The following is a 14640-nucleotide window of genomic DNA, read 5'->3' on the forward strand; positions in this document are numbered from 1 at the left end:
ATAAAATTTTCTGATTGATTTATTGTTCACTGATTTAAATTTGTAATAAAAAGTCGATAAATGTACAGAAATTGCAAGCAAAGAAATGATTGATTGATTGCTTGTTGGCGTTTAACGTCGCTTTTGAAACAGCACTCTTGGCTATATCCTGGCGGCCAGTTTGAGTTGGTTGAGGAATTCGGAATACCCGAAAAGAACCACCGACCTTCCAAGAAATGACGGACGGGTTTTTGAATTCTATATGATTGACTGTTGTCCATTGTATGAGTTGCAACCTTTTTGTCTTGTCCCTCAATTACATCAACTTTTTAAGATATTTACCATTTGTTAAGTAATGCGTTGGTATTTTAATTTTCTTATAGTTTCATTTATATGGAGCAAAAAAATATAAACATGGGATATATGCGATATATTGGATCTACATGTACTGGAGCTATTTACTATTTCCTCTTCACGTCATCATACCATATGTAGCTAGGGTAAGTAATCTGTATTCTGTACAGAAGAACAGAAAGGGGTAAACCAGTATGTAGGGGTGGGGATATAAAGCGATCGATATTTCTATAAGACAATTATTCTTATTGCAAAACTTTCACTAAAATTACATATTCAAGCGCTGTGATATGTGTTTTCGTGTCTTTTCTTTCACATATTTGTTAAATGTTATTAAGCTACTGTACTGTGATAAAATTGAGAATGGAAATGGGGAATATTTCAAAGAGACAACAACCCGGCCAAAGAGCAGATAACAGCCGAAGGCCACCAATGGGTCTTCAACGCAGCGAGAAAATCCCGCACCCGGAGGTGGTACTCAGCTGGCCCCTAAATAAAAATGCGTACTAGTTCAGTGAAAATGGACGTCATACTAAACTCCAAAACATATAAATGAACTAAAATTAAAAAACATACAAGACTAACAAAGGCCAGAGGCTCCTGACTTGGGACAGGCGCAAAAATGCGGCGGGGTTAAACATGTTTTGTGAGATCTTAACCCTCCCCTATACCTCTAGCCAATGTAGAATAAAGAAACACACAGCGATACGCACACTAAAACTCAGTTTAAAAGAAGTCCGAGTCCGATGTCAGAATAGGTAACAAAAGAAACTAAGCAAAATGACAATGATACATAAATTAACAAAGGACTACTAGCAGCTACTGACATGCTAACTCCAGACCTCAATTAAACTGATTGAAAGATTATGTCTTCATCATATGACAATCAAGTACAATCCCTCCCGTTAGGGGTTTAGTATCATACCATCATACAATATATGAGAAGAACATAACCCGTATCATGCCAACAACTGGTTTTAGAATAAATGTGTTTATTTCCGATGCAAAGACCCTATGAGTGAATCAATATTAATACCAAAATATGCAATCCTTAATGACTTGACAACAGTATCGTAACTATATCCCTTCCGAATAAGTCTGTTTAAAGGTTTGGTTAGCTTTTGGGGTGAATGCCGACATTTTTGTGCTTTGTAAAGAATATTATCATAAAAGATTGGATGTGAAATACCTGAATGTATAAGATGTCTGCATGTTAATTTATATTTACGAATGATGTCCTTGTACCGATGATAAAATTTAGTAAATGTTTTGACTAGTTTGTGATATCGAAAACCCTGGTGTAATAATTTTTCAGAAAAACCGAGATTTCTTTCGTTAAAATCAAATACGTTATTACATACACGAGCGAATCGAATAAGTTGAGATGTATAAACACCATAAGATGGTGACAAGGGAACGTCACCATCTAAAAATGAATAATTAACAATAGTAAATGAAAAATAGATAGACTATCGTTTATATTATATCAACATGTTCGAAATACTTATCTCATATCCCTTTCTACATACCTGATGTGTCGTGAGGGATCTGGGATTGCAATACAACTTTAACTAAATCTACAGGAACGAGAGCTACAAGTTGTGCTGCACCACCTATACAACCAGCCAAGTATATGTTGAGGTAAGACGATTTCTTGTTAGATTCATGTCTGTCTAACCACTTTAGGGAATTACCATAAACACCAAAAAATATGGAATTCACTATACCATAGGAAAATAAAGGATAAGACATTCCACGGAAAAATCCTTTATTCTGGAAAAAAAACCGTATATTTACAAAAATTAAGAACTAGTTGAAGGTACAATCATTAAATATTAAAGGTACAAACACAAAACAATTAAAGCTAAATGACGGCCAATGATTTCAATCTAAAAGGTCGTTAAAGTAATAATACAAAAGATCCAGATTAAATGAAAACGAAATCAATTGAAGTATTATTTACATAATAGTTATTGAAAACTGGTCATTATCGTGATATATGAACTGTCCTAAAGGCAGTCCATGAATCACGATAATGACCAGTTCTTCAATAACTATTATGTTTATTTCATTGAGGAACCATGTTTTTAAAAATTCTCATAAATTTACGATTTCTATAGGAAAGAGTGAAGACCAGTCATAGTGATTACTATAAGTCACTGCCATTCATTTAAGTGCAATTTTTCAGTATATGAATACAAAATAAAGTTTTCTATAATTCTATAATTAACGAATCGCGATTGCGTTTTATTAAAGGGACATCACTCTAAACAGAGAAACCACGTCCCACTGGTCATTAACATGTAAAAGTCCGTTAACGACCGGTCAGTTTTCTGGTCCGTTTTTTTTTTCTGTTAAAGACCGATGGAATTTATTACTGAAAAATAAAGAATGTCATGTGGCCCCTTGTTATCCAATAAGAGAAGCTAATTCTTTTCCGATATGAAATAACTTAATTTATCTCTGCAACTGTACAGATTTAATCGGTCCAGATTCCATCACGCCAATGCAGTTTAAAATGAGGTCAACATTATCATTGGAGAGCCAAAATCTTTTCCAGAAGAAATATTTTGCTCTTTTGTGTGAAATAATATCAATTATACTAAAACAATTACAAATGACAATCTTATGATTAAAAGTTAAGACATTGCTTTCTCACATTTATTACAAACTTTTACGCAAATTGGTCTTTATCGTACCCATTTTCTCTCGTGTTATAGTTACTTTATTTTGTAACAAACAAAAATTTTCATTTTGTTTATTAGCTTTTCAAAATTTGACCCTTATTTAACGAAAATTAAAATTTTAAATTCTTCGTCCTTAACGATGTTTTAGACTGGGAAAATGAAAAGTGTAAATATTAAGCTTTTGAATTTAAAGTTATAGCTTTCTATAAAAATGCATTACTATTGAGGGTCTTTTGGGGAAATTTAACGTATTTATATTTACTATTTTTCCATGTTGATTCATTGCGTGGTCTGGCTTCCGATAATGAATTTTAATTTGAACTTTTAACCTATATGTGACCTTTGACCGCTTATTGAACATCAACAGGTATGGTATTTGTACTTTTTGCATGGTAATTATATTCAGCAGATCTGGAATTTGGCCGAACATTCAATGTTTAAAAATAATTCCCGATAAAAGGGAGACGCACGCCGGATGCGACCCACCCCAAACCGCACCTGGAATGAATTAAAACATCGTCAATAACGATCCAATGGAAGGTGCTGCTATGCACCTTTTCGGTAGACCTTTGTTCTAAAACATTCAACCTTGGTCATCAAGTTGGATGATGAATGCACTGAACCAGGTTTTTTTTTAGTTGATTTGGTATCTTTTGACCCTAAGGAGCTTGAAATGCGTGTGTAAATTTTAACCAAGTTGCAAGTTTTTTGGTAGCTTTGATCCCTTGTCCACTGTTTTCGGTATCCCATTTTACATTAAAGCAGAGACGACTTTCACATACTAGTATATTGAATAGAAGATCCAAATAAAAGGGATACTTTGTAGATAAAGATAAATTTTAGTTTGACAGAAGAAAATTTATTTTAGGACAAATATAAATATTTTTTTTTAATACAATCATTGGATTAGAATTAAGACCTACCAAACTTTGATGACTTATATTTTTTACAGCATCCACAAGTCCTTTGTATTGACTGCCATGATGTTGCGTCTGTAATTGTACCTAAAGTAAAATCGTTAATAATAGGTAAAAATTAAACAATAGTGAAATAAAATCAATTTCAAAATAGGCTGGATTAAGTCTAAATATTAGAAATATTACCTATTAATACTAGTACTGTGATGTGATTAAGCAAATTAGTCATGCTTTTAAACAGTTTAATGAAAAAATAACAAACTTTGAACTGTTGCTTAATATATATGTATAATAGTGAGTAAAAGGAGGTGCGACTTCTGATCTATAAGTGCATTTCTTTCTAACACAAACGATGCAAACGGCTAAGCGCGCACATTTTTTTATCATTTGTTTCTAACATACGTTTGCAAAGTTTACATAAACTTTGACAAACTATGCACTCGCTAAAAATGCGTCTACAGTTTGTCGTTCATCGTTTGTTAGTACAAACGCTACATTAGTTTCTAACTTCAACCTGATTTAACGATGTATTTGTTTCTACGTTTGCAAAAAATCTGTTTACCAACAACATGTGCATGCATTATTGGAAGTTCAAACAGGTCAGTTAACACTGATTGAACAATGTATTTGTTTCTACTTTTGTAGCGTTTAGAAAACAACAACAAACGCCACACAACGTTTACAAAATTTTGGTTAGAAATAAATGCACTCTATGTATCTGTTTGACATTGCTCCAGATAGTGACAGTTGCATTATATTGCTACTTCAATATTAGAAGTATAGTTACATATACCTTTGTTGTGTCAAATGGATGTCCAAGTACAAGCCCGGAAGCTCCTGGAAAATAATTTAACATTATATCTGACACTAGACATAGGTGGTTCTGATTACACTGTGGCAAAGCTCGGGTAATGGGAAATTAATAATTATCACTCCAAAGATTAAGGCCAACAATAACAGGAATTTAAGAAATGACAAAAAGCCTCGTTAAGCTAATAAAAAAAGAAAGAAAGAAGCGAATTATAACATAAAAAAGTCTTATAAACTGATACACTGTATACCACAAAACCGCCTCGATGGTCTCTAGAAGCATGCCCGACTCAAATGCTGGTCATGTTAACCAGTCTTGACAATTAATGTCATTGCTTCTCTGCAAAACCGAAACATTTAACACTAAAAATAAAGACTGGTCGGCTCTGAGTGGCCGGAATATGTCCCGGAATAATAATTTGACATCGTGTGGACTGTTTCCTTATGAATAAACACGTTATGAAAATCGGCTCGTTGTGTCAATATCAATAAGAAGATGTGGTATGAGTGCCAATGAGGTAACTCTCCATCCAAGTCACAATGTATAAAAAGTAAACAATTATAGGTCAAAGTACGGCCTTCAACACGGAGCCTTGGCTCACACCGAACAGCAAGCTATAAAGGGCCCCAAAATGATTAGTGTAAAACAATTCAAACAGCAAACCAACGGTTTAATTTACTAGTATATAAAAAAACGAGAAACGAGAAACTCTTATGAACCACAACAACAAACGACACCCACTGAACAACAGGCTCCTGACTTAGGACAGGTGCATTCAAATGTAGCGGGTTTAAACGTTTTAACAGGCGCCAACCTTCACCCAAACTGAAACAGTAGTGTAACATTACAGCATAAAAAGAAACACTATGAAATATCAATTGAAATGGCTTAACTCGATCAAAAAGACATATTAACAAAAACAAGTAAACATACACTGAACGAATAAGTTTGATCTATGACACATTATAGATACAATATAAATAAAAAAAAAGATGTAGGAACAATGTCAAAAAGACGACTCTAACCTGTGACAAATTGGCGTTAAATAAAATAACGTACACAGGTAAATTTAAATATAATAATTTGTTGTCAGGAGTACGGAAACATTTTTTACCAAATAAATAAATTTGTTGTCCACAGTACGAGTACAGAAGTGAAAATTTATCGTCATACTAAATACTTATCAAAGGTGGTACATAATAAAAATAGTGAATCGAGATATAACACAAAATAAGTAAATATTGAATAACAGAATTGCATTAAAATTGTGTCAACAGGTCAAATAAACAAGAAAGTACGATTTGAGAGTACTCGCAGTTACTGAAAGCTAGTTAAAAGCCAAAAACAATTAATAATAAAAAATCATGCACCAGAGACTAAAATCAATTAAAACACATCCCAGGGATTTAGTGTGTTAACGCCATGGATAGTCAAAGAAGACATGACTTGTGTAATGCCAAAAATAAAAGTATCGACAGGCAGAAGAGTAGTTAGGATTTAACCTTATAATAAATATGTATCATGTATTATATTGATAAAGCAATCTCTAAATAGAAAATAAACGTCTAGTACAAAGCAGCTAGGTTCATATCTATATCAAATTACACGTTTCTCTTCATTGGACGTTATGGTTAGGAATTATAAGCTTGCTTTCAGCAACTGAGAGTATTCGGTGGTATGCTATTGATTTCTTTCCTTTTTTGCTGTTAATTGTCTTTTTTTTAACTTTTATACCGTTGTTATATCTTCATTTTTGCCGATTTAGAGATTGTCAAAATGTATAGTCACGTCAATTGTTGCAAACCGTATAAAAACCTGTAAACTATTGTCTGTTTTGTACTCTGAGGTGCTGGCTCACTGACAAATACCCCTGTAATCCTTTACACATATGTATGAAGGGTATTTTAGCATTCAAACTTAAGAAATTCTCAAGGTTTATCGTCAGTTTAAATGATCAGTTCTAAAGGGTTCTGAGCTTTCTGACCTTTTCAACTTTTTTACATTAAAAAAATTCAATCTACTGCGAATGCGTACATAATCGTTTTCCGCGTTGTAAGATATAAAAGAACATGGAAAAAAGATTGACAAATAAGTCAATAATCGCTTTAAAATTCGTTGGTTTTCTGTCCAAAATGTTACTGAGGTTAAGTTTACTAATCTACTGTTCTCTTAAATGTTAGGTCCGAGTTAATAATGACATATATCTTGTGCTTTGTAAAAATTGGATTGAGCTTTATATTTCATCGAAGTTCAATTTTCTGCTTGTAAGGTACTAGTTTATCTTACTTTTTGTAGCGTTGGAACTAAAGGGCACATATTATAATACTCCCATCACAAAAAGTTCACAAGTAGCCGTGCTACAGTATACATTTCATGTACTGCTTCCTAGTTTATTACCATTCTAAAAAAGCTTCAAGACAAACTCTCAAATGTGCTCCCTTCGCTTATCGCTGTCCAATTTCTACCCCTATTAAAACAGGACTGATTATTTTCCTCGCTCAAACATGTCTTTAATCCGTACTCTGATAAAACACGTCACAACTTTTAGGTATAGTATTTATATTTCAAAATACACTTCAGTATTGTCTTTACAATTTATACTATATATGTATTTAATAACAGGTGAATTTCAGTTCGTATCCTTCTTTTATAATACATAAGTGTTCAAACAAGGGAGTCAGACATCAGAGCAATCTCGGACTATATTTTCCTAAGAGACATTTAACTTTTATTTTTCAAGGTCGGATTAATCAAATGGAATGATTTTAACAGATTTCGATAGAAGACAATTCTATATCACTTTTCTATTTTTATCCCTGCAACTCACTGAAAACCAGTGGTCGGGTTACATTGCCCTTTGATTTCTCAAGTAAACGACATTTGATCCCAAATGTGCATAACTTTATGATGGATTTTAAAAACACTTTGATATTTGAATATCAGAAGGTTTTAACAAATTTCACATTTTGATTCTGCGAGTGAAACAAATACATGTCTCTTTACAACAATGTTTGTACATACCTCTCTGTGAGTGAAACAAATACATGTCTCTTTACAACAATGTTTGTACATACCTCTCTGTGAGTGAAACAAATACATGTCTCTTTACAACAATGTTTGTACATACCTCCAATTGCTCCAGCTATATAATCAGGTATAACGTGTTCTGTCATAACTGTGATCGACTACTCTGAAACAGAAATTATCGTTTGTCCATCCGGTTCAACAAGAGAATATTTAACCGTTTAACAACCGTCATTTAGATTTTTCAAATTCTGTGCTGGTTCATCGCAGTGAAGGGTGACATGGTTCTTGTTAGAAATATTGAAAATAATAACAGAGTTAGAAACAATTATATAATATAATCAATTTCGGTCACGAATCTAAATATAAATTTTATATTTTGTATTTATAATTTCGTATGTAAAAAGAGTATTATATACTGTACGGTTTATGGATTTCTATGGAAGCCGGTTAGTGTCAGGGTGTCGTTTTATTTTGTTAAAAGTCGTTATAACAAGTTAGCGAAGTCGTTATAACGGTTTAAAAATAAAACTACACCCTGACACTTACCGGCTTCCGTATAAGACAGATAATTCTATTTTATCACCGATTTATTTTACAAGCAGAGTTGTAATCACCTTGTCTGTTGTTCATCTCACTTTACTAAAAAAAAATCGAACAGAATGATGTCATATTTGGTCAGCAGCCTAACTGTTATGAGTTGTGGCCACTTTAAGGATCAAGCATGCGGACACCTTTTACGTCATGTTTGCCAATACTTTGTTTTAAATATTGTTAAAGAACTTTATATTTGCATTGCGCATTTATCCAGCACTACTGAAGATAGTGGGTGATGACTTGAAACATGTCAGAGCTTTCTGGATTAGTCCATCACATACTTCCTGTTCTGTTCAAGTTTCCGATACTTTGGGAGTATCCTTAAACGCGACAAGCGCGTGCAAATTCTTGTTTCTCCGCATATCCAAAAAAAATTGAAAACAGCACGTTTAACAATTCTTTCGCGGTCATCACGTGACTTTTACACTTCAGTTGTATATCATTATTGGCAGATTGATTATCAATGAAAATGAACGGGGTACATAGATTAAACGGTCATAACTTTTTTGTTACATTGTGTATTTTACCTCACAACCCCGCATTTTACAGTATTTTCATTTTTACAATAAAAAATGTTTTAAATTTCAGTTCAGATATATGATTTCTTGCTTCAAAATAAGTTTAAAAATTGAGGTGACATAACCACACAGCCTCCGTTGACTTCTTCGTTAAAACTCCATAAAATTGCAATGGGACCTTCTTATATAATCAATTTAATTTTCTCGACTTATTTATTGTTACTAATATCCTCCCAACCCCTAAAAAGATCGACAACATATTCATTTAAATGAAATCGAAAACCATATCATTTTAGGTATCAAACTTTTTGCTTCAAAATTTGATTGAAAAGTTCACATTTTGGCATTCGTTAACAAATTTTGAAAATGGCAAGGATCTGCAATTTTCATCCGTTCTTAACAAATTAAATGTGAACGTTAAATGTCTTCGCAGATACTATTTGTTCGAAAGCGTGTATACTAGATTGATTTGTATCGTACATAAGTGACCATACTATATCACAATTTTTTACTGTTAAAGTGGGAGTAGTGGGATGTAATCCGAGATTGTTCTGAAGTCTGCATGATGGCCTTTTCAGTACGGCCCCAACAAGTCTTAAAAGGTCGTCAGACGTCAGAGCAATTTCGGACTAAGTGGAATTAGAACCAGTTTTTGCCTTTTTAAAGTATAATGACACCTTCTGAACGCTACTTCACTGTGACCATTCGTTGTAAGATTTCATACTTAGGGGGATTTTTTCATTGTGCTTGTATTCTATACTAATACAATACTATATCGCCATATTGATTGGATAAATTTTACGGGAAAATTTAATCATTTTGAGTCAACTGTAGAATTATGGCACCTGGTGCCAGTTTATTATCTTTCATATCTTAATGTTTGTCATCGTGTGTAGTTGACCATACTGCTATTTTGATATGACTGTTCATGTGGGATTTATGGGACTGTTTGCCTATTGTAGCATGACACCCGAGACCTTAATTTAGCCCAACAACTTTTCATACTTACTAGGATTGTAAGCATCATGTGTAGTTACCATGCTATGACCTTTCTAGTTGAAGAGGCATTACGGGATTGAGACTGATCTTAATCTTGTCAATGTACTAACATACCACAGATGTATCATGAAACATACATCTATTAACAGACTAAACAGTTCCATAAGCTTTTGCAAAAACAAAATATTTAGCCATCGTGCATTTGGAAGGCGTGATTGCGAGGTGCTTTCGCTTTCCCTACCTCTGTTCTATGACACTGGACAGAGACAGAAATACTCAATTATCTTCAGAACCGTGTCTATCTGGGAGCTATCATAAACGATACTATTATCATGTTATATTAAGACGACTTACCGATACAAATATTTTACTATGTATGTGTGGAGAATCTAGTTGTTTTGTGTACCTGTGATTATCTAGTATCACTGTCAATAATTACAATCTGATATTTAAATTATAACCTGTGTACATTACATATGTGTGATAAATGTTTACAATGTCGAGAGTCTAGAGTATATAAGGGATAATCTCAAAAGTATGAATTATATTATCAAATTTTTTTGTTGAATTACTCGGTAATTAATAGCTTTTATATACAATGTTTTCAATAAATATAAAATCAATCTAGCAAAAATGCTGTTTTAGCAAACAACTGTTTATAAAAGTACAAAAATGTAATTCCATATTTTATATGACGTAAAGCAGGAACATATATATTGATATACTGTTCCCAGCGTAAAGAGACGAATATTTCATATTTAAGGGGCATTAGCTACGAGATTTAAACATTTTTTTTTGTTCAATCATTAATGAAAGTGAAATAGTGAATTAATAATTCGCTTTTAGCAGCCAGTTTTTGTTCAATTATGTCAAAATAAGCTAAGAATCCGAGACGGATTTAGGGGGAGGGAGGGTGCCAGCCCCCCCACCCCTTTTTGTGGGAAAAAATTTGTTGATTATATAGGAAATCACTGAAGCATGACTGGAGCGGGCCCCTCTTTAGCAGTTGGTGCCCCCTATGAAAATTTCTGGATCCGCCACTGACTGAATCATCGCTAATGATTTTTTTTCTCTTGCAAGTGAATAATTCGACCTGATTGAATTCGTATTCATGTGACCTTCAATTTAACCCATTAGCTGGAGATGGGTTACGCGCAAACAAGGCGTGTTCAGCTAATAAAAGGAAAAGAATGTCAACATTGAAAGTGAAACAAGGGTAAACCATTTGGTTGACTGATTCGATCCACAAACACTCATTCTTATACAGGTAAACACGATGATTAACACATTTTTTTTAAAACCTGTAATATGAAATCAAACAGACCTAGAAAAATTAATCCAATTGCACGTGTTCGCTGTCGATTTATATCTATATTTATGTTTATATCGGGTTATATGATCGTCGACAGTCTTCGGAGGTCACCTCGATGGTTAATTAGATGTCATCTAGACTAAAATACACACATAACACATTTTTTCTCTCGGTTTAATTATCTAATGTTTTCACAAAATTGAAATAGCACACACTGTCATATTTAAATTTGCATATCAAGTCTCACCAAATCAGAAGTATGATAGTTTTAGATAACATTTACACCCTTAACAACAATTTTTAATTGAAAATCGCAATACTTACCTTTTTCGATTTCAAAAAACGATATTGCTAGGTCAATTCAAATAAGATGAATATGGTGAATAGAAATTACTGCAGTTGACTATACTATACATGGACAATTAAAATCGGTTCTCTACTCATAAGTGGGTTTAACTATTCTATTGTTTATAAATTATTAATAACAATTTCATTTCGACTGTTTCAAGCCGTTTAGTTTTATCCTATGAAAACGGTAAATGTTAATAAATATCAGATTTGATTATTCGCATAACGTTATTTAGAAGAAACAAATACCTAAACAATTTTAGTGATCAAAACTGTTATGCACAGTACACTTTTGGTGTTAACGTTTGCTTACCTTAGGCATATTGAAACTCTACATCTCTATTATGATTTGTGTCTTTTGAATCAGCAAAATATGTGCCCATGTAAAACATAACTCGCTTTTTAATGAATATAACATGTTCCCTTCATGGCCAAAATACAGAATCTTGTTTGTAGATGTCACTCTCCTTCCTATTTTAACCAGCGAAAATTTGACTTTAGATATTTAAGAATCTCTGCTGAATTTATTGTCTTGTTTTAACTCGGGCTTAATTGGAATTTGCATTAAGTTGGTGATGCTTAAAAGTTGATGAAAGTTGCATATATATATGGTGAGTTTTTCATGACTATTTTGGGTAACATGTGTTATTGGGTTACAATCTTATTGGCATATACCCTACTCCTCTTTTTTCAAATTTGGTGTTGGCTTCAAATATGTATCTGTTGAATTAAGGCACATGTCTTAACTCGTGCATGTGATTTGGATAACTACTATGAGCTAATATAAGAGTCAATATGAATGCATTACATGCCAAAAAGACCAGTAAATTTTTATACTTGATATAATCGGAACGACTGTAAATATGTGTTTACTTTAATTCAGAGAAAGTTTGATAAATTAAATTGCACTTCACAAATTAAGAATGTTTAATGCATGAAGTAATTCCAACTATGACTCTTTGCGTGCATGGTTCGGTTTGTTAATGTGTCATGCATCAACAAAGGTAACTAAAACCTTGTAGTTGATGGTTCTATCATGAACGTTTTATGTCGATTTTGAACTCCTCCAGACTTCGGTCTGCGAAATTCTCTGGATTTTTCTCTTGACATTGTAAGTGGTGGTAAACGTAGACCGGTGTTATTTCCCTTAAAATCATATCCAGTTGGGCTCCATGTCAAACCAAAAAGGTTTGTTTCATATTGTCTATTTATGATGTTGTCAAGAGTCTTCTGAACTTTATCATAATCAACCAGTCTTCCGTCTTCCTTTCCGTCAGCAAGTAATTTTTTCACGTCACGCTGACGCCGAACTCTTGGATGTGCTTCTTTAATTGTTTGCTCGATTTCGTGTCTCAACGACCGCAGACGGAGTCCGCCATACATCCCATAATTAAATTCTGGTGTATTTATGAAACAGTCACATATTTTGTGTTTTTTCATACATTTCTGTATACTACGAGCATGAAGAAGTGATTCTCGGAATGGTTTGGCACGTTGCCAAGTCCTATAGTTCAAACTTTGTTTTTCTTTATTTAGACATTTGGAATAAACATCATTCTTTCGGGACAACATGTCATTTTCAATCTGAGTAATTTTTCTTGTTCTACGAGTTATCTTTGACATATATGTAAGTCTCTTGTCTTGAAGAGTCGGTAAATTTTGAGTGTCCCCCATGGTTTACACTTTTTAATAGATCATCTTCAACAGACAAAGCTACAATATAGTAAATTGAAAAAAACAATGATGAAATAGATGTTTTTAAACATGTTAGTGCGTATTGCAAAGGCGTTAATGAGGAATCGAACGTATTTACATGTCCAGTTTAACTTTAAAATTCTCAATTGTTAATGGCCATCTGGCGCTTTGGGAATGGCCTCCTTGTTTCTTTTCCTTTTTCATTTAATGTTTATTTTTTTTAGTAAATATTTTTCAACAATAAAAAAGGGGAGAAAAATGTATAAACTAACAGTTACTGTAATATCATTTGAATAAGAACCAAAACACTTAAGTAATATATATATGTAAAAATATTAAAGAATATTTACCATAAAAAAATTAAACACAAATTAAAGGAATAAGAAAAAATGGGGTATATGCCCAAAGCCCCTGTGCCGTGGTCTATAGATTGACTACACATTAGTTCTCATTAGTATCCAATATATTTTCGGTTATTTCTGTTATTTATTTTGTTTAAATGTTGCATGTTTCAACGTGAATAAATCTTTGAAGTTTTTATTCTCAAATGCAGAAAAAAAAACAATGAAGTCCATCACACCACACACAAGGTAGCGTAAACTGCAAACAGTACATCTACTAGTACTTGGAGATTGCTTGTTATTATTATAACAGACAAATCAACACACTCACAAAATAACACAGAATATATGCACTAGTTTATTGATTGGTTTGAGTTTAAGTTTCATGTGAACCCTTTGGATGAAACGACTGCGTTTTCACCTCAAAATTTACTCTGAGTACAGACAAACCTGTGTATTTGGAAAAGTTTTAAGGCATAGCATGCTCTAGGTAACTAGAATTCAAATGCATTTAATAATTTAGAAAATTAAAAACTTAACTGGATTTTGCTGTGCACTTCTTTTTGTTCTTGCAGAAGATGATAACATTAACAAACAGTTGAGTGTCACTTGATATGGTCCAGTCAGTGACACAGTTTACAATTATTGTCCGGTATCTATTGTCCCTCAATTGTCCATGTCAATCAATACAGTTCACTTCAATTATTACCTGTGGGGAAGTTCTCAAACCTCTTTCCCAACTTTGTTTATTTGGCACCTTTGGTAGGAACGAAAGAAAGTGCAATGCATCATCCAGTTAGGGAGCTACCATTTGATTTTTATAGGGGCTAGGATGAAAAATTTTGTCCTGTGTTTTTTTTAGTTGTAATCTCTGTTCTGTCCTGCCTTTTTATTTTTCACTCTATTCGGTCCTGCCTTTTTTTTATTAGTTTATCCTGACTTTTTTTACATAAATTGTCATCCTGACTTTTTTTTGGCCAAGTTGCTCATTTTGCCTTTTTTTTACTCAAAACTCCTGTCCTGCCTTTTTTTCAAATTTCATCCTAGCCCCCACCCCC

At 33.1% G+C, this 14640-nt stretch overlaps 1 protein-coding gene across 1 annotated transcript; it reads right to left on the reverse strand.

Annotated features, from left to right (window-relative positions):
• Positions 1 to 1854: 1854 nt before the first annotated feature.
• Positions 1855 to 10300, reverse strand: LOC127736931 (solute carrier family 25 member 45-like). The gene is made up of 5 exons (XM_052247495.1): positions 10241 to 10300; positions 7876 to 7938; positions 4731 to 4774; positions 3944 to 4024; positions 1855 to 2106 (listed from the first exon to the last, which is right to left on the reverse strand). Exons 2-5 carry the CDS (start codon positions 7919 to 7921, stop codon positions 1855 to 1857), a joined length of 423 nt encoding a protein of 140 aa, XP_052103455.1. The 5' UTR covers positions 7922 to 7938; positions 10241 to 10300.
• Positions 10301 to 14640: the final 4340 nt, after the last annotated feature.

Source organism: Mytilus californianus, unplaced genomic scaffold, assembly GCF_021869535.1.
Source record: "Mytilus californianus isolate M0D057914Y unplaced genomic scaffold, xbMytCali1.0.p SCAF_4, whole genome shotgun sequence".
NCBI classification, from domain to species: Eukaryota; Metazoa; Mollusca; class Bivalvia; order Mytilida; family Mytilidae; genus Mytilus; species Mytilus californianus.